We start from the raw sequence: 25,837 nt of genomic DNA on the forward strand, positions 1-25,837 counted from the left end.
TCTGGGAGGTGGCACAGTAGTAAAGCACTGGATTCTCAAGCATGAGGTCCTGAGTTCAATCCCCAGCAGCACATGTGCCAGAGTGATGTCTGGTTCTTTCTCTCTCCTCCTATCTTTCTCATTAATAAAATAAATAAATAAATTCTAAAAAAAAATTAAAAAAGGGAGTCGGGCGTTAGCACAGCAACTTAAGCACATGTGGTGCAAAGGAGCACAAGGACTAGCTTAAGGATCCCTGTGTGAACCCCCAGCTCCCCACCTGCAGAGGAATTCCTTCACAAGCAGAGAAGTAGGTCTGCAGATGTCTATCTTTCTCTCCTCTTCTTTGTCTTCCCCTTTTCTCTCCATTTCTCTCTGACCTATCCAACAACGATGACAACAATAATAATTATAACAGTAAAGCAACAAGAGGAAATAAATTAATTTTTAAAAACTTTGAAAAAAAGTGGGGAGTCGGGCGGTAGTGCAGTGGGTTAAGCCCACATGGCACAAAGTGCAAGGACCAGCATAAGGACCCTTGCTCCCCACCTGCAGGGGAGTCGCTTCACAGGCTGTGAAGCAGGTCTGCAGGTGTCTGTATTCCTCTCCCCCTCTCTGTCTTCCCCTTCTCTCTCCATTTCTCTCTGTCTTATCCAACAATGATGACATCAATAACAATAACAATAATAAGTACAACAATAAAAAACAAGGGCAACAAAAGGGAATAAATAAGTATTAAAAATATATATTCAAAAAATAAGCTAAAGATAACTACAGTATGATTTCACTCATATGTGGAATATAGAGAATTGAACAGCATGAACTTGAAAAAAAGGGAAAAAATATAATCAACCCAAATTTATGACCTTGGGAGCACTGTGGTGGCTACTCTTGGAGGGGTGTGGGGGCACAGAACAATGGTGGAGAGAATAGGGCATTATACAAATAATTATACAAATATTATCTTGTAATCTCATAACTCACTAATAAAATATATTTGAAAAAATTGAAAAAAAAAAGTACGATCAGTCTTGAATTCCTCATATGGTCAATCTGGTATATAAGGAACTTATATTCATTTACAAGAAATGAAATGGCATGGATGGAAGGAAATGAGGAAATGCTGCACCCACAAATCTACTCTATTAGTGAAGTAGTGACAGCCATGGTTTTCACAACGCCTAATGGCGAAGAATGTCTGGCTCTTCTTGATGGAGCTCCTGGTCAGCAAAGAAAGGTAGATAGGTTCTTGAATCTCACCACCCCTGGGGCTCAGAGCTGAATCTACTTGGGTATCTTGAGTGTTCTCTATTTGCAAATTGGACTAAACTAGGCCCTGGGGCCAACACACTGGCAGGTTGTTAAAATGTAGTTTTACTAGAATATCTAGGTGTGTAACTACATGGATATGCCAGAAAAAAAGAGTTCACAAATATTTTAGGTATATAATATTCCTTTTTTCAGCTTTTAGGTTTCTTCATTTAAGAACCTTAGGGCTTTTTTTTTTTTTTTTTAATGAGGTAAAATACATGCAAATTTTCAAAGTGAGATATTGTGGAATATTTAGGCTCTCTCCATTCCCATCCCCAGCCCCACCTCAGAGCTTCCCTTGGTGTTGTGGACCTTCCATCTGGTATCAGGGCTTGAACCTAGGCTGCTTGCATGGCAAGATGGTGCTCGACTAGGTGAGATGGTTTCCAACCTAGGCTATGTAAGTTTCCCATTAATTTTTTTGTATCATGGTACTAACATAGAGCTCCCACAACAGTATTTTGTGACATATCTGTTTGGGTATACTACTATAGGCTGTAGAAGTTAAACACTTAGTATGACAATGCAGAATTTCATGCAGAATCCACAAAGCCAACAAACATCATCAAAACACTATGTCTGCCTGATCACCAATTTATTGCTAATAGGAAAACACATATTGCAAACCAATTTTATGCCAAGTGCTCTTCAGCATATAGAGCTGAAGTGAAGAAGTGAAAAAAACAAACCAGGATTTCTGTTTATATTTATAAAAAGGTAAACAAACAAACACACCCCACAGATTAAATAACATGTGATTAGTGCTTTGGAGAAATATAAAAATAGGTTAAATGAATAATGATGGTGTGATGGGGCTGGGAAGGTGACCCACAAGTTGAGTGTATGCCTTGTGTTTGGATTATTCTCCATCATTATGGTCTATAGAATAGTACAGAATACTACTCAGCTCCAAAAAAGATGAGGTTTTGTCTTTTGCTATATCATCGATGAAACTGGAGGGGATAATGCTTAGTGAAATAAGACAGAAGGAGAAAGCAAAGAACAAACAAACAGAAAGTAAGCAAACAGGCTGGCATTTAAGGAAAAAAACAAAAGAAAGGAGAAGATAGTTTAAGACATAAATAAGCTCTTAGTCTGCCTACATATATGAAGCTATTTCTAAGGTGAGGAGAGAGTTAAAGGGAATAAGAACTTTATTGACATAAGCCAAGTCTTCTAGGTAAAAAGAAAGACAGAGAAAGAGAGAGAGAGGGAGGGAGGGAGACAGGAAGGGAGGGAGAAAGGGAGAGAGAGAGGAAGGGAAGGAGAGCAGGAGGAAGGGAGGGAGGGAGAGAGAAAGAAAGAGAGAGAGAGAGAGAGAAAGAGACCAAAGCTTCCTCTAGTATGGTAGTGTTAGAGGTCTGCTTAGGGAAGGCAAGCCCTTCCCCTGCACCCTCCAGCTAGCCAGGTGTAGAAATGGCCCCAAGCAGCCAGAGGTGCCTCCTACATTAACTTCCCCCCTACCTGACTGCAAGGTCGTAAAATGCAGATGTGAGCATCTAAAGACAAAGACTGGGGAGCAAGATCCCATTCCCAGAGTCAACAATAAAGCCTGGGAGGCCAGAAGCTCAGAGTCTTCAACTCTTGCTTTCTCTCACGGCTCTACATGCCTCTATGGGTGTGTACTTTATAAAGGAAATATGCAGAGACATGACCTTGCCAATCTCACGAGAAGAGATTATATTGTTGAAATGGAAAAAGTAAACCCATCACCCAAACAGGAATTTATCCCCGCCTATATCAAACATCTTCAGCAGAACTGAAACAATACTGACTCCCAGGACTAAAGGACTATATTAAACATTTCTGGCTAGAATTGTGTCATGAAACTTGGGACAATATCAACTTCCAGGGACCTCCAGGCCAAAAACAAACAAGTCCTGAACATATAAAATGCCCCCAGCCTATCCTGGGGGCAGTGCTCCACTCTAGGCGCCCTAACCAGTCATTGAGTCATGGAGTCATGGAGTCGCCACTCCTAAATCTTCCCTGATTAAAGCTTTTCTTTATCTGCTCTCCCAACTCCACTTGACTTAATTCACACCTTATAACTCTTAACACTCCACTGCCACACAAATCTAACATTTTCTTCTCCTTTTCTATCTTTACTTTCTCTTAATAAATGCTCATCTTCCTGAAACATGACTGTCTCTCTTGTGATTTTTTTTCACAGAGGTCAGTCTAAGACCCTCAGAATGAATCTTGGAGGGGATTGTTCCTGTTCCTTCTCACTTCCTTCCAATAGTTTACCCCAGTGCAGTGGGAGTCAGGAACCTGGGTCATGCACATGACAAAGCAGGGTTCACCACCCAGGTGAGCTACCTTGTTGATCCTAACTGGTCTTCTTTAGCAATTTTTTTTTTTTTTTGCATACTTGCTTCTTTTCTTTGCAAAGGTAAACCCTCAAAGTAATATTCTGGTTGTATAGACAGCAAGAAGTAGGAAGTAGGATAGTTGGCAACCTGAGAAAGATGAGAATGGGATCTAAAAGCTTCAAGACTTAGAGCAGTCATTATTAATCTGGACAGAATGAAATGAAAGGATGGATATATTTTGGAAAGGATGGACTTCTCTTTGGCTAATGCCAAAGTTCAAGTTCCAGAGTGTGCCCAGCACTGATGGGAAGAAGAGTGGAGCTTTGCTCTTAGTCACTGTCCACTTGACACATCCCTGTTTGCTCTGACCTGTCTGCCCTCTGAGAAGCATGTTGCTTCAGAGTCATTTTCTTCACTTGTTCACCCAAAGAGGAAGCTGGCCGTCCCCATTGAGTCACTGGTCTGTTGCTGTAGTTTCCATCTTGTTCATAAGGATTTCATCACCACAGCAGTTTGTCTTTATCTTTCTTTTCTCTGCCTCTTGCACAAAACTCCTTTTGGTTTCCTCTCACCTGCTCATGATTTCTATGCTAGATATGTTCTTATTCCTTGGAAGTCTATGGTTTTTAATTTCCTTTTCAATCAGTGCTTATCAGTGATGCTTATCTGATTACATGACCATCTCTTCTCAAAGGATTAGAACCTATTTGCTAACTGTATGGACGTGAGTGCTCTGCTACCCAGATCTGAATCCCAGCTCTGCCATATCACACTCTAAGACAACTTTAGCCAGTTTTCAACTTTTTAAAGACTGCTGATACAAAGCAGAACTTGAACTGGATTTGGTGTATTTCACCAAAGTAAAGGACTGTGGGGCTGGCAGGGTGGGGGTTGGGGGAGGGAAAAGAGTGCCCAGGTCCTGGAACATGATGGCAGAGGACCTAGGTGGGGTGATGGGGGGGGCCTATAGTGTGATGTGAAAAACTGAGAAATGTTACACATACACCAACTACTACATTCTACTGTCAACTGTAAACCATTAATCCCATCAATAAAGGGGAAAAAAGACTGCTGATAGCAACAAAGTGGAAAAAAAAATAATAGCTCTAACAGCATTTTGGGAAGATTAAACAAGTTAAGTTCTGCCCAGTGCTTAGAATAATGCTAGCCATATCAACACATACTAACTATTATAACTCTTAGAGGTATTATTTAAAAATCCCTTAGAGCTATAGTCTTAGCTGGTACTTATATTCTCAAGGTGTATTGCATGAGTTAATTATATTAACTATTTCCTCAAACGTCTAAATCTCTGGGTTTTTTTTTTTTTGCTGAAAATTTACCACTTTAGACTGACTTATCAGGTAGACAAAGAGAGAGAGAGAGAGGTACCACAGCACTGGAGCTCCCTCCAGTGCCAAGGGGACCAGGCTAAATCTTGGGTCATACACATAGCAAAGTAGATGCACTATCCAAGTGAACTATTTTACTAATTCTTTTCTTACTTATTTTTAAAATAAAGTACTTTATTGTTTGAAATATTCCTGAGGTGTACCAGCCTTGCAATGCACTGGAATAATAATTCATAATAATAATTCATCTTTATTAATATGAAGGGTAGGTGGTTTTTGAGCTGCCATAATGTTAATAAAATGAATGCAATTTGTTAATAACATCTATCTTTTACCCAACCATCTGTAGTGAGTGTAAGTTGTCCTCTTTTTAATGATGGATGTGTGTACTCTTTTTTTCAGTCTGTGAGGAGTCTATTCATCCTTTCTAGAAGGAGTACAGGGATACCAAGTGATCTATGTCACCATTTTTACTGATTTGAAATTGGATAATACTCTGTCAGTCTATCAGTTGCAAACATTACAACTGGTTGTGTTTTTGCTTTCGAGTGGGTTGACTGATCCTGTTGTTTTGGAGGAAAGGGGAAAAGGGAAGGCTGATGCTTGTTTCCCTCCATTCTAAAAGTTTGTCATGCATTATCTCAACAAAGAATTGAGGAGAGAGCATGAATTTCAGGTACTTTAAACTTTATCTGGGAAGATTGAGAACATTCACATGTTAGAACATCAGAGAGAGAGAGAGAGAGAGAGAGAGAGAGAGAGAGAGAAAGAATAGCAGTCTCCTGGAAGAGAAGATCGCAGTTAACACTTAAATGCAGGCTAACTGAAATTTTAAAGCCTCAGGCAGTATTCAATGATCTGTGAAGGCAGATAGCAGAGAGAGAGCCCCCAAGACCAGGGGTCTTGCTTTTTAAAACCCAAGCCCTGTATCCACCTTTCCAAGCCATAACTGTAACCACTCCTATTTTCTGGGTGGTATTACTATATCTTCCAGGTACTCCTATCCCTCAACACTGTCTTTAAGAGATTTTTGGTTTCATTTGTGTAATTTCAGTCCAAGAGAAGTCATTTTCCTGCACAGTCATAATAGTGATGGTGTTTACCTCCTACAACATTTACATACATTGTTATGGCCCATAATTTTTTACATGTATCTCCTATATCCCATACTCAGAATTTATCATTGGGATAAGCACCCTTCCCCCCCCCCAAAAAAAAAAAAAAAACCCTTTGAAGATACTGCTCAGCTCTGGCTTATGGTGGTGCAGGGGATTGATCCTGGGACTTTGAAGCCTCAGGCACAATAGTCTCTTTGAGTAACCATTATGTTATCTCCCCTCCACTCATACTGTTTTATTTAAGACTTGCTTTGTGCTCCAACATATGATCTGTCCTGGAGAATTCTCCATGTGTGTTTCACTAGACTGTGGATTCTATTGACCCCAGATGGAACATTTTGTATATGTCCTAAAGTCCATCTTTTCTAATTTAAGTCCAATCCTTCTTTACTGATTTTTTGTCTGGATGACTGTGCTTTGTTGAAAATGAGTTGCCCCCCCCAAATCTCCTCCTCTATTGTACACCACACTGCTGTGTTGCTGTTCATGTCCCCTCTTCAAGTCTGTTAATATTTGCTTTTTAGGTCCTCCTTAATTGGGCAGTGTCCTGAAAGAGAGTATTCAGTTAACATCTAAATGCAGGCTACTTGAAATTTTAGAGCCTCAGGCAGAATTCAATTAGCAGTAAAAGGTGAGAAGAGGATAGTAGAGGCCTTATATCCAGAGGCTCAGGAGACAGGCTAGTAGGCAGTCATTGTCTATCCAGAGAGTTCCTCCCAGTGTCTTTTCACAGGGAGGGAGGGGCCATTTCTCCTGAGTGATTGTACCAGGTGGATTTTGCTAAGACCTGGATCATGTTCTGGAAGTTAGAATTTCAGAAGGCTTTCTTAACTGCTTGGTGTATATCACTGGGATTTTAGATCACCATTTTAAAAGATCATGGGTTGGAGGCATAAACACCAGGCAAGTATTTATTCCTCACAGTCTTGGAGGCCTGGAAGTATAACAGAAGAGGGGAAAGTGGGGGAGAGGGATAGAACCATTCAGTTCATGACAATATGGAAACAAAATCAAGGACCCTGTCTCTCTTACAGAATGTTACCTTTCTATTACCTTTGCTTTAACAAGCCTATTTTCTCTCACTCAGAAGGATTTTGGGACTTAGGCAAGAGTCTTCAAAGTGATCTTATCTGATAGAAATGTGTACAGGACGATAAAAGTCAATGTAAACAGAGAGCTAAGGCTTGAGATGTACAGCATGTGTACACAACAACCTTTGCTCTGAAGTTAAATAACTTTCAAGGGCAGAGCTTACCTCAAATACATAAGGATCTTTGAAAATACAGTAACCAGAAAAAAAGGAAGATGAGGGGATGTCTATTAGCTTTTTATTAGGTATAGTGATGATCTTTTTAATTCATTGCTAAATGTACTATGAATGATTCAAAAACCATTGAGACATAGCAACTAGCAAGGTCAGTACACTTCTGGAAGTTTCCTACTGTTTTGGGGTGTGGCTTTCTCAATTTTCTCTTTACTCCTATTCCCAGAGTCAGTGAAAGGAAACCTCAGTCTTATGAAAAGACTTCTTTTGAGTTAAGTCTTTTATATTAGAAAATTTATTAATGCATCCAAGTAGGTAATATTGATGTTCATTCTCAAATATTTATGAATATATTTCCTTCTCCAGGAAAATATCCTGCTGTGTGTGTGTGTGTGTGTGTGTTAAAAGTCTTTCAGTCCTTCTGAGCACTGGGTGGACAAGAGGATTAACACACAAAGGGGCAAGAAGAACCTCAAAACAAACACAAGTACTTTTCCTTTCTTTTTCTTTTCCTTTCATCTTAAAGAGACAGATTCATGATTGCGATATAACTTTAGTGAATAGGAAAGCCATAGGTAAATTCAAATACATTGAGTAGCAGAAACTTATTTCTAAAATAGAAATTGGGCTTTCTCAATAAAGATATTTTTAAAAAAAACTACAATAACTACAACAACAATAATGACAAGGGCAACAGAAGGGAAAATAAATAAATATTTTTTTAAATTTATTTTTTATTTAAGAAAGGATAAATTAACAAATCCATAGGGTAGGGGGGGTAAAACTCCACACAATTCCCACCACCTGATCTCCATATCCCACCCCCTCCCCTGATAGCTTTCCCATTCTCTATCCCTCTGGGAGCATGGACCCAGGGTCATTGTGGGTTGCAGAAGGTAGAAGGTCTGGCTTCTGTAATTGCTTCCCCGCTGAACATGGGCATTGACTGGTCGGTCCATACTCCCAGTCTGCCTCTCTCTTTCCCTAGTAGGGTGTGTCTCTGGGGAAGCAGAACTCCAGGGCACATTGGTGGGGTCTTCAGTCCAGGTAAGCCTGGCCGTCATCCTGATGGCATCTGGAACCTGGTGGCTGAAAAGAGAGTTAACATACAAAGCCAAACAAATTGTTGAGCAATCATGGACCCAAAACTTGGAATAGTGGAGAGGAAGTCCTAACCCCCTTCTTAAGTTAAATAAGAACAGGTTATTTTATCTAATCAGGTAAAACACAAAAAAGTAGATAAGACTGGGGTCTGATAGTATCAAAGTTCCCAAGTTCAGTCATTGTTAAGTCAGAGCTGAGCAGTGCTATGGTAAAACAACAAAAACAAAGCACAAAAAATTGTGACTCATCTCTCTCTCTCTTTTTCTTCTTTAAAAAATTAAAAATAAATTGTTGTACCTGGGTCCGTGATATAAAGAAATCCACAAGGAACCAAAGGTGATGTAAAAGCAGAGAGCCTTTATTATTTTTTAGCCGGCTAGGGCCGAGTTACCGAGGGGCTGACAGGCCAGCTCTCTGGTAATCGACCCTGCACCCAAGTCCTATTAAGGTTTATATACCTTTCAGATTACATGGCTACGTGACAAGGTTCAGCTACACAATGTGGTTACATGACACTTTTACATCTATAGCCCACAGGTACAGGGAAGGGGAGGGGGTCTTTTTTTGTCCTTGGAGTTATCTCTTTTTCTTGACTCCAGGTTCCCAGGCTGTTTTCTCAGAGTCTGCCCTTGTATTTATCTCCAGCCTTGCAGACTCCCAGGCCTGTCTTGTAATTGCTTACTTAACCCTTGGGTTGCCTGAGTCTAGGTTCATTTGTCTGTTCATATACCATTTCACATTTATTACTTTTTTGCTCAGTTCCTACAAAATAAATAAAAAAGAAAAAGAAATTGGGCCAAGAGTGGAGATAAAGTACATAATGGAAAGATAAGGTGGAAAGAAAGAGAGTAACTTTGATGATTCTGATAAAGGAAGAGATGGACTGGGAGGTTGCTCACTGGGTGAAGTGCAAATGTGAGAGTGAAGCAGGGGCTGGAACCTAAGTCCTTGTGCACTGTAATGTGTGTAAAGCTTGACCATGTGCACCAATACCTGGTCTAGACTCTATTGTTAAATAAATAAATAAATGAATGAATGAATTTAGCTATTTCCATAAGAAATTGTTTTGGCAAATATAACACATTAAAATATAAACATTCTTGGGGCCTGGGAGGTGATTCACCCAGCAGAGCACACATTACCATATGCGAGGATCCAGGTTCAAGCCCCCAGCCACCACATGGGAGCCACCTGCACGTAGGACGCTTCAGAAAGGTGCTGCAATCTCTCTCCTTTTCTAGCCCTCTCTTCTCTGTCTCTCACTATCTGTTTAAAGGGGGGAAAATGACTTCTGGGAGCAGTGGAATCATGTAGGCAGTGAATCCCAGCAATAATCTTGGTGGTAAATAATTATTGTTAACTTGATCTAATATATTTTTTAGTTTAAATAAACTTCCTAGTTTATAGCACATAAACATTCATTTTCTCAGAGTACTTATTTCCCATCTTACCAACTCTAAGTATTTTCAATTTACTTTTCAAAAATTATTGTTATTACTGCTATCATTATTATTTCTTAGGACAGAGAGTAGTTGAGTGGGGATGCGGAGATAAAGAGTGACAGAGACAGAGAATACTTGCAGCAATGCGTCACCACTTGTGGACTGGGGGGCTTGAACCCAGGCCCTTGTACATGGTAATTGTGCACCCAACTGGGTTGGCCACCACCCAGTACCTCAATTTATTCTTTTAAAACTTTTTTTTTATTCATGTATTTGATAAACCAGAAACTAATTGAGAGGGGAAGGGGAGATAGAGAAGGACAGAGATAGAACTACACCTGAAGCACATTACCAATTATAAAGCTTCCCCACTGCAGGTGGGGACAGGGGCTCTAAACCCAGGGCCTTACACATTGTAGTAAAGTCACTCAGTCAAGTGTGCCACTGCCCAGACCCTTCAATTTACTCTTGAAATCTGATAGTTAGGGTTGGTGCAGTAGTTTGCCTGGGAAGCTGCATGCTTTACCATGTAAATGACTCATATTGATTGATATTGTGACAATTTTCTTGTGTCCCCCCTATTTTTAAATATTATTTGTGCTATCTAGATGCTTTAATTGTTCTGTGCTTAAATGATGAAAGTCTATGATTTGGAGGATTTGCATTTTACCTTTCTAATTTCTCTTGTGAAGAAGAAAATGCCTCTTGTATCACCAAACTAAAAAATTAAGTTTACATTTTCTCATTTACAAGTCCTCAAATGGATCTATTCATAGGAAATCTTTTAAGTTCTCTCTATATGATATATTGGATATTATATTTAGCATGTTCCTTGATAGAATTAGCACCCTTAGTTCTTATAAGGAGAAATAGTCTATCTGCTTTTATTCTCAGAAGAAAGCCAACATTCCCAGCTGATCCCTTGGGCCATTGCTGCTATTTTCATCTTAATTCTTAGTGCTTGTTTTCTTACAAGTTGTTTGGGTAAGTTAACAGAAAAATTGGAATTATCCTTGATTTATTTTTCCCAAATAACTTTCAGAAAGTTGCTCAAATCTTCTGTTAAATAGATTTCCCCCAGTATACCAATCTGGAATGCCTCTGGGGTTCAAAATACAGAACTATATACTTCACCTGACACACTTTGATGGTACTGCCTCATACCAAGGAAAGAAAGATGAAAATTAGACCTTTTTCTCCACGTGTAAAGGTTGACTGCAGTAATTCACTCCCCACTCTGTACTAGGCTTACAAAGGACTGCATTTTAAGAATAATGAGTAATGAACACAAAATCATCATCTAGAGTGACTGCAGTTTGATTTTGGAAGGAACATTTCAAAGGTTTGTTTTTTCTGATATGAAGACTCTGCATAAAGTTATAATTACAGTAATATAGTGCAGGTGAAAATATAGACTATAGGAAAATAACAAGAGTTTTATTACAGATCCCACATATCAAACGCTATGAAATAGAAGAGATTCCTTAACTGTTGTTTGAAAAGCTCTTTGATACTCCTTCAAAATCAAGTGATAACCTAACTGGAATGATTCTTCTTTATTGGAGGTCTTTGATGCTTTGGTGGTGAGCGTGGTGACATATTTTAAAGAGGTGTGAAGTTGTGTTTTGAAAACATATGTAGTCTTAGAAATCATGGTTACCTGAAGAAAGACAAATTACATATTTTTAAAGATAAAAAAATTCCCAAAAGGTATATGGTAAAGGATAGTTATTTATTTGTATTAATTTGATAGAAACCACTGATTCTCCATATTTTTTTATATTTTGTGTATTTATTTTCCCTTTTGTTGCCCTTTTTTTATTGTTGTAGTTATTGTTGTTGATGTTGTCATTGTTGGATAGGACAGAGAGAAATGGAGACAGGAGGGGAAGACAGAGAGGGGGAGATAAAGATAGACACCTGCAGACCTGCTTTGACACCTGTGAAGTGACTCCCCTAGAGGTGGGGAGCAGGGGCCTCAAACCGGGACTGTTATGCCTCTTGGGCTTTGCACCACGTGCGCTTAACCCGCTGCACTACCACCCGACCCCCGATTTTACATATTTTTAAAAGGATATTAGTTTTCTGTTTCACATTATACACTGAAACCAACTTAAGGTAGACTACTAGTCAAAATGTGAAGGATAAACGTTCGGTATCTCTCTCTCTCTCTGGTTTGGGTAAATTCTGCCCCACGCTCTGGGTTCCAGATTTCGGTATCTCTCTCTCTGGTTCTGGGGTGAACTCCAGGGGAAAGGTAATGGACTGGTTCTTTCTCACTCATGACAGGGGTGACACGAAGTAAAAGACACCAGGGGACTCTTACTGTGCCTAGAATCCTAGAATCCGTAGAATCCGTTTATTTGCAGAGTGGACATGAGTTAAATAGAAAAGCAAATGAAGGGAACATTACTGAAATATGTCAGAAATTACAGGTTTCTTAACGGTTGGCATGCCCCTAAGGTAGGGGGCTGGTATGACAGGGATTGATGAGATACAAGACAGTTATTCTCCATGACACAAGCAACTTAATTATCCAAAGGTATTTGAGAGAAGCATAGGGGTTAAACCCATAGGGTGAGACAGAGAGAAGATGGATATCAAAAAGCCATATAGTTTGGAATTTCTCTTGTCTGGGATCTGAGGTGTGTGATGAAGTGTGTGATAAGGTGTGTTCTTCTGTGATCAGAAGGAGACTTTGAATAAGTGAATCTGCGGCCAGGTGGCCTGCGGTTAATGGAGGGAAGTATTGGGGTTTCTGTGGGCCTGAGAGTCAAGAAGGAAAGAACCAAGTCTGGGTTTCCCCCCTTATGCTCACCTCGGTTGAGAGAGACTTACCAAGAGGTTATCTTCTCAGACCTCCATTCAGGGACGGGGGTGGTTCTCCCTAAGCTCTATCAGGCTTACACATGGTCCCAACAATAAACCAGTAACATTTTAAAGAAGAAAAGTGAAGAATTTATTCCAGATCTTTACGTATAGTTTTTTTTTTAACCAACACAAAATGTGCTAGCCAACAAAGAAAATACTGACAGTGATAGCACACTAAAGTAAGAACTGTACAATAAAAGTATCATTTAGAGTGAAAACAGAAAGTCATAGAAGATGTGTGTAATGTATTATTAATAGATCAGTGTACAGATTATATAAACAACTCTATGCGATCAATAGGAAAATATTAACAATACAACATAAAATTTGCCAAGGTCTTGACTAGTCATGGAACAAGAGAGAAAAAAAGACTATTAGCCTTTTTTTTTTTTTCAGGGAAAGGCAAGTTTAACTTATAATGTGATATTATCACAATCATGCTATGATGGAAATGGTTGAAAAGTATTTGGCACTACCAGATACCGCTGGTGCTACAGAATAACTGAACCTTCATACATTTTAGTCCATTAGAACAATAGATCAATGTACAGTAGTGAAAATGAATTGCAGTTGCTTATAATATTGAGATGTTTCTTTCTGAAGTATTAAATATGAAAAATTTCTGTTTCTGCTTCTACACTAAGCACAAGGTAGAATAAAAAAGACAATATATTGCATGAAATCATGTATATAATGCCTGTAAGCAGGTAGATCTAATCTATATGACTTAGGGATATGTTATTAATTGAGAAAATAATAAAACAAAGCACAAAGTGACTGCTTTCAAAGCCACAGCACACTCACTCTTAGCCTATCTCTCTCTTTCCCTAGTGGGGCAGAGCTCTGGGGAAGCGGGGCTCCAGGACATACTGGTGGGGCTGTCTGCCCAGGGAAGTCCATTTGGCATCATGGTAGCATCTGGGACCTGATGGTTGAAAGAAGAGTTAACATATAAAGCCAAACAGGAAAGAGAGAGACAGGCTGGGAGTATATATCAACCTATCAATGCCCTTGATCAGCGGGGAAACAATTACAGAATCCAGACCTTCCAACTTCTACATCCCACAATGACCTTGGGTCCATACTCCCAGAAGGATAAAGAATAGGAAAGCTACCAGGGGAGGGGATGGAATACAGAGATCTGGTGGTGGGAATTGTGTGGAGTTATACCCCTCTTATCCTATGGTTTTGTCAGTGTTTCCTTCTTATAAATAAAAATAAAAAATTTCACTTAATGTAGAAAAAGAAAGTCACAGCATACTATCTAATGTTTATTTATTGATGTAGGTAGTGTAGAGACAGACAAATTGATAAATAAGGGGGAGAAAGAAAAAGAGAAGTATCTGCAGCATTGCTTTATCACTCATAAAGCTTCCCCCTTGCAGGTGGGAACTTGGATTGTGGACTCTAATCCTTGTGCAGTGTAACTTCTCTACTGAGTGTTGCAGTCTTGTCCCTGTATCTAATATTTTTAATGATATTCTTATTACAAATAAAATTTTATTTGTTGGGAAAAAAAAGCCAGACCACAAAGTGGGGCCAGGTGATGGTGCACCTGGTAGAGCACATACATTATAGTGAGAGGGAAGGGGGAGATAGAGAGGGAGAGAGGAAAGATGCCTGCAGTCCTGCTTCACCTCTTGTGGAGTTCTCCCTTGAAGGCTTGAACCTGGTAACATTGTGCTCTACTGGGTACATCACCACCCTGCCTCTGGTATTGCTTCTTTTTTTGGCTAGGTAGTTGCTATTTTTCTTTGATTTTTTTTTTTTTTTGCTTTGGGGGTCCGGTGGTAGTGCAGTGGGTTACATGCACATGGCGTCAAGCACAAGGACTGGCGTGAGGATCCCGGTTTCAGCCCCCGGCTCCCCACCTGCAGGGAGGTCGCTTCACAAGCAGTGAGGCAGGTCTGCAGGTGTCTATCTTTCTCTCCCCCTCTCTGTCTTCTCCTCCTCCAATTCTCTCTGTCCTACCCAACAACAATGACATCAATGACAACAACAATAATAACCACAACAACGATAAAACAACAAGGACAAAAAAGGGGAAAAAAATAGCCTCCAGGAGCAGTGGATTCATGGTGTAGGCACCAAGCCCCAGAAATAACCCTGGAGGAAAAAATTTTTTTTGTTTTATTTACTTATTTATTATTGGATAGAGATGGAGAGAACTTGAGAGGTAGAGAGGGAGAGGCAGAGAGACACCTCCAGTCCTGCTTCACCACTTGTGAAGCTTCTCCTGTGCAGGTGGGGACCAGAGGCTTGAACCTGGATCCTTGCACACTGTAATGTGTGTGCTTAACCAGGTGAGCCATCACCTCGCCCCAAGTAGTTGCTATCTTAATGCACATTTTACAATAATTTGATATATTACATTTGTCTTTCTCACTTATTCATATCTGCTTGCATTTTAAAGTAAAAATATTTAGAAGTAGATAAATGCATAACATTTTGCAGAATTATTCCAACAGTTCCCCAAAAATCTCTACTCTAGCACAAATTCTCATAGAATTTGAGCAAAAACTCTTCCAAGTACATGCTCAGAAAGGTCTTCATAAAAACACAGAATAAACATCATGATGATAAAAATTTTAATCTTTTTTTTTTCCTTTTTTGTCACCAGGGTTATTTATTGCTGGGGGTCAGTGCCACTCTATCACTATGTATCCACTTCTCCAGCAGGCCATTTTTTCCTATTTTTACTATACAGGATAGAGAAATTGAGAAGGGAGAGAGACATGGAGAAGGAAAAATGAAGAGAGATACCTGCAGATCTTCTTCACTGCTCATAAAGTGTTCCCCCTGCAGGCGGGGAGCTGTGGCTCGAACCTGGGTCATTGCACATAGTAATGTGTGCCCTTAATCAGGTGCACTATCACCTAGCCCAAAATATTAATCTTTAACAATTTCTTTGAAGTAATTTACCAGGATCTAGAACAAATGAACGGCACAAGAAGCAAAGAGATTGTACAATCAGAGTAAAAGAAAGGTCATAAATGTAGATCCTGAATGTCTTTTTATTTAATGATTGTGTAGGGAAAAGGAACTAACTTTTTTTTGTCCTTGTGGACAGTGACTCATCAAAGCTTGCTTCGCTGTAAGAGAGGAGCAGGGCACCATGAGCATCTGACATGCTTCAAAGACAAATTGGGGCAGAAAGTTACAAATAACAGGGAGTGCTGAAATTTAACTTAAAAAGGGGTGTGTTAGGGGCTGCGTGGTAACTAAAGATTTAAAAGTCGGCACTTAAGGATTCACCGCGGGGAGCTGGGAATGGGTTTTAACAATACAAGGTTTTATTAGAGTGAACCGGTAAAAGGCAAAATAAGCAATTATCAGGGGCTAAGAGTATGGTAGGTCCATAAAGTCTGAGTATAGTTATCAAAAGTTTAGTCCCATAAGATAAACAATCATCAGATGAGGTATAGGTTGCTCATGGTTGTAGGGGAGACTTAAGAGTTTACCAGCCAGCAGTTCCCAGGAGAAGTAGCCATGGTGAATAGCTGGAGCATCTCTGTCCAGATGCTTCTGACCAGGAGAAGAAGTATCAGCAAAAAGAGTGACCTGCTCCAAGACCATGCTTTCATACATTCCCTTCTCTGTGTCCCGCCTCAGGCTGACATCATTCCTGTGCTAACTGTCTCAAACTCCTGTTGGGGTCACAACAAGGGAGTATTAGGACATTTCTTTCTTATTTCTGTTTCCATTCAAGTTCATTATTTGATGTGAAGTATATCAGTTGCAACCCAGAGAAGATTAGAGTAGCATGAAATTATAATCTGGCCAAGAATGAACATCATTAAGTTAAAATGTATGAAAGTAAATAAGATGTAAGAACGTTGAAAAATGACCATTTCCTCTAAGAAAACACCAAATAATTTTCTCATAGCCACTGTGTGACTCACTTTTGTGAGTTCAGATATACAACTTTTAGGGACTGAGAAGACAGCATAATGGAACAAATAAATATAGCTTTTGTTTCCTTTTATTTTAAACACTATGTACATTTGTTTATTTATTTACTTATAGATTTATTGTATTGTAGCTTTAAAAATATCTGGGTAGGGGTGGGCAGTGGTGCACTTGCCTGAGTATATGTTAGCATGTGCAAGGACCAGTATTCAAACTGCCATCCTCACCTGCAGGGGGAAGCTTCACAAATGGTGAAGAAGGTCTGCAGTTGTTTCTCTTTCCCCTTCCTTCCCTGTTTCCCCCTCCTCAATTACTCTATGTCCCATTAAATAAAAATAGTAATAAAAAATTTTAAAAAAATGGCATCTGGGAGCAGTGGATTCACAATTCTGGCGTGTGTGTGTGTGTGTGTCTAGATAAAAAGAATGATGTTGATAATCTGGTTTATGACTGTGAACTGGTTATGCAATTCTATTACAGATAAATCATTTTTTTGTAACTGATTTTGATTTTCACATTAGGAAACATCTGGACTTGTTGTCCTATAGGTTGGAGAGGATTCCACTCCAGCTGTTACCTTCCTCTCAATGACAGCAAGACCTGGGCTGAAAGTGAGAAGGACTGTGTAAACATGTGTGCTCATCTGGCCTCTATCAGCACAGAGGCTGAGCAGGTGAGCTGGGAACCTCCCATCAGTGTCTCTGCTAACTTGAATCTCTTTGCACAGAAAGAGTTTCTCTGCTCTGTTGTACTTCTGTGCCTCTAATTTCCCTATTCCATCTACCTGGAGGAGTCCTTTTTTCTCTCTCATTTTTCTGCATATGACTAGCATCTGGTCTTTCTCAGTTGGACTCATGTATGATTTTCTCCAGAAAACTTTGCCATCTACACCATAATCCCTATTCTAAAGTAATCTATTTCTGTGGCCCTTTGTGTGCTGTGTAATTATGGAACTTAATCCAGTGGACTGTGATTGTCTTTTCTTCTCCAGTCACCCCTTTTTTGTGGAAGGCTTGGGTCATGCCTTACTCTGTGTCTTCAACTTGCTGTATGCAGTACAGAGCACACTAAATGAGTGTTGGCGAATATTTTCTAAGTGATTAAATGAAGGGTTAATCAAGACATAAAATCAGCTTTTAGGATAAATAGTTAGAAAAACAATTCAGATGTATGGCTGTCATTCTAAATTGAAAAAATTTAAGGTTTATTTAATTCTTTACAAACTGAAATTTTAACTACTCATGTAATGTATTTCCATTTATGAAATATGACTAACATTATACTTTTTACTTGGTCAGTAGGGTTTCCTAGAATATTCTGGTTTTTGTTGTGATTTTGCAATCTATAACTTCATTGACTGAATAAGACAAAATTTAATGAAATACACAAATGATTACAGAAAGCAATTAAAAATTATTAGTGATTAAATAATGATTAACAAAATTATAGGACAAGAGGACTACAATTCCATATAATTCCTACCAGTTAAGTTCTGTATCCCATTCTCTCCATTGGAAGGTTCCCTGTTCTTTATCTCTCTGGGAGTATGGACCAAAGATCTTTATGGGGAGCAGAAGGAGGGAGGTCTGGCTTCTGTAATTGCTTCTCTGCTGGATGGTTGTTGACAGGTTGATCCATAACCCCAGCCTGTTTCTATCTTTACCTAGTGGGGTAGGGCTCTGGGAAGATGAGGTTCTAGGACACATTGGTGAGGTCGTCTGCCTGTGAAGTCAGGATGGTGTTATGGTAGCATCTGTAAATTGTTGACTGGGAGGCAGTAAGATAGGACAAATTGTTTAATAATTGGGAACCTAAAGGTAAGAATAGAGCAGACAGGACTAAGGGTCTTCATGTGGGAAGAAGCTAGGAAGTCTATTTTAGGTATATTCCAAGGGGCCCATGATTTTAGTAGTTTTTGCGTGAGCCCAACAGCTAACATGTTGTTGGGCTAAAAGTATTGACTGGGAAAATGGTGTCAGAGTTAAGAATAGGGCTAGAAAGCAGTCATGACAGAGAGTGGTTTCTGTGCTAAATATGAATAGATATATATAGGCTCTAGATCAGATTGATGAGGTTTACAATTAACAGTATCTATGTTCTTTCCTCATATTTGTAAGCTATTCTCCGCCCATTGAGCAAATTTTTTAAAAAAAGATGTTTCTCAGAATCTGATCCTGTTAAAGACTTGTCATGTGGTTTGTAAACATAATGCCAATCTTCATAATAACACTGAATTAGTGGATTTGTCCTTTTGGATGTGAGAAAATGGTTTTGGTGATATCAAAGGCCTTATGAACATTGCACTGTAAATGGCAGAGGTAGAACTTAAAGATAATTATTTCTGATGCTCATGTTTATATGCTTAGCTGATGATCTAGTTCTGTCCTGACCTACGGGACCTTCAATGTGGGTAAACCTAGGAGAGGGAGTGAGGACAAGGACAAGAGGGAGAGGGAATGAGGACAAGAGACACAAGAGAAATGAGACAAGACAGGATTCTGATCAAGTCTGCTTACTAGCACCAAAGGTGCTGTTTTTAAGGCCAGGGCAAGGGGGGAGTTAGCAGTTGGAGGCAGTTGATTGACTGTGGCATGTTGTCATGGTGATCAGCCGTTATCTGGAAGGTCCTGGGTGACTCATGGGGAAGTGGAGTTGGGAGACAGAAACTTATCTTTTAAGCAAGGCCCTCTGTGAACAATGGCTATGTGGCCATGCCAGTAGCAACCTTGAGGGCACATGTGGCTCCCCACATAGTTGATCTCTTTTTTTTATTTATAATATATAGCTGTCTAATGATAAATGCAAATAAATTCCTTAAATTTGTGTTTTTATACAGAACTTTATTATTCAATTTTTGGATAGACGATTTTCCTATTTCCTGGGACTTAAAGATGAGACTTCAAAAGGCCAGTGACACTGGGACGCCATTTAATCCTCACGTGGTGTGAGTATATTGACTGGGATAGAGAGCTTTCTAGGAGGGGTTGGGGGTAGACAGCACAATGGTTATACCAAAAGACTTTCATGCCTGAGGTCTCAAAGCCATTAGTTCAACCTCCTACACCACCATAAATTAGAGCTGAGTAGTGTTCTACAAGCAAAAAACCAAAAATAGTCTTATGGGCAAAGGTGGTAAGAAGGGAGCATGTATAGTTCATTTGAAGGTGGAGTTTACTGTTTGAAAATGTTTACTCAGAAGTGTTGAATAATCCCTACACTAGTATATTGGTCTACTTATATTGGACAGTTCAGCTCTACAATTTTTGTATGGTGCATTTTCTCTGACCTCCCTTCCCCCAATCTATCATCTATCTATCATCTATTATTTAGTGGTCTGTCTATCATCTATCTATCTTCATCATCATTATCTATCTATCAACATCTATCACTTATCATCTATCTATCACTTATCATCTATCTATCCTCTATCATCTATCTCATCTATCATATATTTGTGTATGTATCTGTATATCTACATAATTACTACCTATCATCTGTTTGTGTTTTAATTTCAGATTCTGGCATAAAGGTGAACCCAACAGCAGTCTAGAAGAAAGCTGTGTTGTTATTATTAATAACCAAGATAAATGGGCCTGGAAGAATTTTCCTTGTACTTTTGAGACAATCAGGATCTGTAAGATACCTGGAACAGCACTTAACTGAAAACCTGCAGCATTCACTAGACCATTCCTTATGATCAAGACCAAAAAGGAAAGCCAATGAGACCAGGGCAGGAGATGTATGAATGACTGGCATAGAGAAAACATTCTGGGACATAGAACATTTTCAGTCCATAAGGATTTTATTTATTTTTGTTTACTGCACTTAAAATAATGTGTTTTGTGTGATTTTTCAGTAGAAGGAATACTGTTTCTGTGAAAATTAGTTTTCAGACTGGGCAGTGGCACACCTAGTTGAGTGTACATGTTATCATGCTTAAGAACCCAGGTTCAAATCCCGAATCCTCACCTGCAGAAGGAGTAGCTTCACAAGTGGTGAAACAGTGCTGCAGTTCTATGTCTCTCTCCCCCTTCCCTCTCAGATTCTCTCTGTATCAGTCCAATAAGTAAATAAAATATTAAAAAAGAAAATCGGTTTTCACTGACTTTTTAAAAAATATTTATTTTTTTAAAATAAATATTTTTTAATATTGCCCTTGTTGTTTTATTGTTGTTGCTGTTGATGTCATCGATGTTGGATAGGACAGAGAGAAATGGAGAGAGGAGGGGAAGACAGAGAGGGGGAGAGAATGATAGACACCTGCAGACCTGCCTCATCGCCTGTGAAGCGACTCCCCTGCAGGTCGGGAGCCGGGGGCTTGAACCGGGATCCTTATGCAGATCCTTGAGCTTTGCACCACGTGTGCTTAACCCGCTGCGCTACTGCCCGACTCCCTGACTTTTTCTTGATAATATTTTCAAAGTATTTACTTTTCAGTTAGTGTGTATCAACTACATATCTAGTAGAATGGCTTGCACGGTGCAATTTTTTAGTCATTTTTTTTTCCTCTGCTCAAATTTTTGTCTCTTAAAAAATCAAAGGTATCATACTATAAGTGGTAGAAAAAAAACTACAATTATTGTTAAGTCCTTTAAAGCTTTACTTATTTGTATTATAGTTTTAGTGATTTAAGAATAAAATTATAAGGGCATAGTTCCACACTGCACTCACCAACATAGTTCTGAGTTCCTTACTACCCCCATGCCTCCCCCAAACCATCATAGGTTTCACAATCTTAGCCACAGTTTGGCTACATTTTTTCCCTGCTTATTGATCAGCTTATTTATTTATTTATTTTTATTTATTTAAAAAAGGAGACATTAACAAAACCATAGGATAGGAGGGGTACAACTCCACAGAATTCTCACCACCAGATCTCTATATCCCATCCCCTCCCCTGATAGCTTTCACATTCTCTATCCCTCTGGGAGTATGGACCCAACGTCATAGTGGGTTGCAGAAGGTGGAAGGTCTGGCTTCTGTAATTGCTTCCCCGCTAAACATGGACATTGACTAGTCAATCCATACTCCCAGTCTGCCTCTCTCTTTCCCTAGTAGGGTGGGTCTCTGGGGAAGCAGAGCTCCAGGACACATCTGTCCAGGGAAGTCTGGTCAGCATCATGCTGGCATCTGGAACCTGGTGGCTGAAAAGAGAGTTAACATACAAAGCCAAACAAATTGTTGAACAATTATGGACCTAAAGGCTGGAATAGTGCAGATGAAGTGTTGGGGGGTACTCACTGCAGACTATTGTGTACTTTTGCTTTCAGGTATATATTTTGCCCTAGTTAATGGATACGTGTGAGCATATGCTCTATCTCATGGGACCTAGTCTACATCTAGGTTTTGGGACTTTGTTAGGAAGTGAACCATCTGGGATGGAATTAGAGAATACTATGAAAGGAAAGGTCTCACCTGAGTGATGAAGCTGAAGGGTTGTCATTCCACACCTGAAGTCTCTGGACACAGTCTGAAGTGAAGCATGCTGAGGTGGTACTCATTGCATTGATTAGGTTGTGGTCCGCAGATGCAATAGTATTTGATATGAATTGAGATTAGCATGAGGAAAGTGCACCCCACCCTAAGGTTCCAGGACTGGTGGAAATATAGACTCTATAGTGGAAATATGAGGTTTCTGCTGTCTTAGGGTTCAAGAAGACAATGGATAGTTATTGTTATTATCACATTATTTGGTAACCGGGTTAACTTGGAAAAGTACCTTTGTTAGGATTTGCTGTATAATACCCAACATGTTGTATATAGCTGTGCCACCGGTTGCTTCTGTTCTCCCTGGTCTAGGCTTTTGAGAGAGTCAACATATAAAAGACTCAGCCTATGTATTAAAAAGACTCAGCCTGTGCTTTAAAAGTTAGAGACATACAATCAAGTTTCCCCCTCTCATATTAACTAGTGATTTATATGACTACAATTAGGTAAGAGTATACATAAACATCATTCCCACCACCAAAAGACTTTGTCCCATCCCACCTACTCACCACCACCCTCCTACCACCCCGGGAAGCCAAATGTCCACCCTCCCCCTCATCACAGGGTTTTTACTTTGGTGCCCTACTCGAGATTTAGTCAAATCCTGCTTTTAGTTTCCCTTTCTGTTCTTCTTTCTCAACTTTTGTTGATGAGTGGGATCATCCCATACTCATCTTTATCTTTCTGACTTAGCTCACTTAACATAATTCCTTATAGCTCTATCCAAGATGGGTCAGATAAGGTGGGCTCATTGTTCTTAATAGCTGCATAGTATTCCATTGTGTATATATACCACAGCTTTCTCAGCCATTCATCTGTTGTTGGGCACCTGGGTTGCTTCCAGGTTTTAGCTATTTTGAATTGTACTGCTTTGAACATAGGTGTACACATATCTTTTTGGTTGGGCATTATGAAATCCTTAGGGTATATCCCCAGGAGAGGAATTACTGGGTCATACGGAAGGTCCATGTCTACCCTTGTGAGAGTTCTCCAGGCTGCTCTCCACAGAGGCTGGACCAATTGACATTCCTACCAACAGTGCAGAAGGGTTCCTCTGTCCCCACAACCTCTTCAACATTTGTTGCTGCTGTCCTTTTTGATGTATGCCATTGTCACAGGAGTGAGGTGGTATCTCAATGTTGTCTTTATTTGCATTTCTCTGACAATCAGTGACCTGGAGCAACTTTTCATGTGTTTGTTAGCCTTTTGGATCTCCTCTGAAGTGAATATTTTGTTCATGTCCTCTGCCCATTTTTGGATGGGGTCATTTGCTTTTTTGGTGCTAAGTTTGCTGAGCTCTCTGTATATTTTGTTGATTAGTTTCTTGTCTGATATATGGTATGTGAAGATCTTCTCCCATTCTGTGAGGTGTCTCTTTGTTTGTGTGATAGTTTTTTTGGCTGTGCAGAAGCTTTTCAATTTGATGTAGTCCCATTGGTTTGTTTCTGCTTTTGTCCTCCTTGCAATTGGGTTTGTTTCATCAAAGATGTCCTTGAGGTTTAGGTAGGAAAGTGTTCCACCAATGTTTTCCTCTATGTATTTGACAGTTTCTGGTCTAACATCCAGGTCCTTGATCCATTTGGAGTTGATTTTTGTTTCTGGTGAGATAAGGTAGTTCAGTTTCATTCTTCTGCATGTTTCAACCCATTTCCCCCAGCACCATTTATTGAAGAGAGCCTCCTTCTCCCATTTAATCCTTTGGGCCCCCTTATCAAAGTTTAGATGTCCATAGGTGTGGGGTTTTAGGTCTGGGCTTTCAATTCTGTTCCTCTGTTCTGTGTGCCTATTTTTGTTCCAATACCATGCTCTTTTGATAATGATGACCTTATAAAATAGTTTGAGATCTGGGAGTGTGATGCCTCCATTTCTGTTTCTTTTCCTCAAGAGCAATTCTAGGTGTTTTCTGGTTCCAGATAAGTCATTGTAGGTTTTGTTCTATTCTCTTAAAGAAGCTTGGTGGAACATTGATGGTATCACATTAAATTTGTATATGGCTCTGGGGATAATATTCATTTTGATGATATTTATTCTTCCAGTCCATGAGCATGGGATGTCTTTCCATTTCTTGGTATCAGTTTCTATTTCCTTGATTTGTGACTCACAGTTTTCAGTACAAGTCTTTCACTTCTTCGGTTAGCTTTATTGCTAGGTATTTTGTTGATTTTGCTGCAACAATGAATGGGAGTGATTTCTGGATGTCTTCTTCTTCAGATTTAGTGTTTGCATAGAGAAATGCCACTGATCTTTGTACATTGATTTTGTAGCCTGACACTTTGCTATACTGCCTAATAACTTCCAGTAGTTTTCTGCTGGATTCTATAGGTTTTTCTATATATACTATTATATATTCTGCAAATACTGAGAGCTTGACTTCTTCCCTTCCAATCTGTATTCCTTTGATTTCTTTCTCTTGCCTGATTGCTATGGCAGGAACTTCCAATACTATGTTGAAGAGTAACAGTGACAGTGGACAGCCCTGTCTAGTCCCTGATCTGCGGGGGAATGCTTTCAGCTTCAGTCCATTGAGTATGATGTTGGCTGTAGGTCTGCTATATATGAACTCTACTGTCTTGAGGAATTTGCTGTCTATTCCCATTTTTTGTAGAGTTTTGAGCATGAATGTGTGTTGGATTTTGTCAAAGGCTTTCTCTGCATCTATTGAGATAATCATGTGGTTTTTGGCTTTGCTTTTATTCATGTGGTGAATGACTTTGACTTACATATGTTGAACCACCCTTGCATTCCTGGGATAAATTCCACTTGGTCATGATGAACAATCTTTTTGATATGTTGCTGTATCCGGTTGGCCTAGATCTTGTTTAATATTTTGGCATTTATGTTCATCAGAGATATTGGTCTGTAGTTTTCCTTTTTTGTTGTGTCCCTATCTGCTTTTGGTATCAGGGTGATGTTGGCTTCATAGGAGGTGGAAGGGAGTATTCCTTTTTCTTCAGTCTTATGGAAAAGCTTAAGAAGTATGGGTACTAACTGTTTCCTGAATGTTTTGTAGAATTCATTTGTGAAGCCATCTGGTCCAGGACTTTTGTTGTTGGGGAGATTCTCAATAACTGTTTCTATTTCTTTGTCTGTGATTGGTGTATTTAGATTTTGTAGTTCTTTTTGGTTCAGTTTTGGAAGGGCATATGTTTCTAGGAATTCTTCCATTTCTTCTGGATTTTCTAGCTTGGTGGCGTATAATTCTTCAAAGAAGTTTCATATGATTTTTTTTTTTTTTAGTGAGTCTGGCTAGGGGTTTGTCAGTCTTGTTTAATTTTTCAAAGAACCAACATTTGGCTTCACTGATCTTTTGTATGGTTCTCTTATTTTTGATGTTGTTTATTTCTGCTCTAATTTTAGTGATTTATGTCCTTCTGGTTGCTTTAGGGTTCCTTTGTTCCTCTTCCTCTAAGTCCTTATGGTGTGCAGTAAGGTTGTTTATTTGAGTTTTTTCTTGTTCTTTAACATGTGATTTTACAGCTATGAGTTTCCCTCTCAATACTGCTTTAGCTGTGTCCCAAATATTTTGATAGCTTCTGTCTTCATTTTCATTTGTTTCCAGAAACATTTGAATTTCTTGCTTGAGTGTCTCTCTGACCCAGTGGTTCTTAAGCAGTATGTTGTTTAGTTTCCAAATTCTGTGTCTTTTAATAAATTTCTGTTTGTTGTTACATGTTAGCTTTACTCT

General features: G+C 39.3%; 2 protein-coding genes across 2 annotated transcripts in view; both read left to right on the forward strand.

The window, feature by feature from the left end:
- Nucleotides 1-25,837, forward strand: part of CLEC4A (C-type lectin domain family 4 member A) — a 173,096-nt gene that overhangs the window by 115,232 nt on the left and 32,027 nt on the right. The gene's annotated exons all lie outside the window — the stretch shown is intronic.
- On the forward strand, nucleotides 1,164-20,328 carry CLEC4D (C-type lectin domain family 4 member D). Its single transcript, XM_016193755.1, is given in 9 exon segments — nucleotides 1,164-1,202; nucleotides 8,974-8,980; nucleotides 10,780-10,869; nucleotides 15,827-15,912; nucleotides 16,819-16,870; nucleotides 17,187-17,338; nucleotides 19,502-19,584; nucleotides 19,586-19,609; nucleotides 20,181-20,328. Coding segments are annotated over 9 exon segments (681 nt in total).

Source organism: Erinaceus europaeus, chromosome 4 (assembly GCF_950295315.1).
Source record: "Erinaceus europaeus chromosome 4, mEriEur2.1, whole genome shotgun sequence".
In the NCBI taxonomy this organism is placed as follows: Eukaryota; Metazoa; Chordata; class Mammalia; order Eulipotyphla; family Erinaceidae; genus Erinaceus; species Erinaceus europaeus.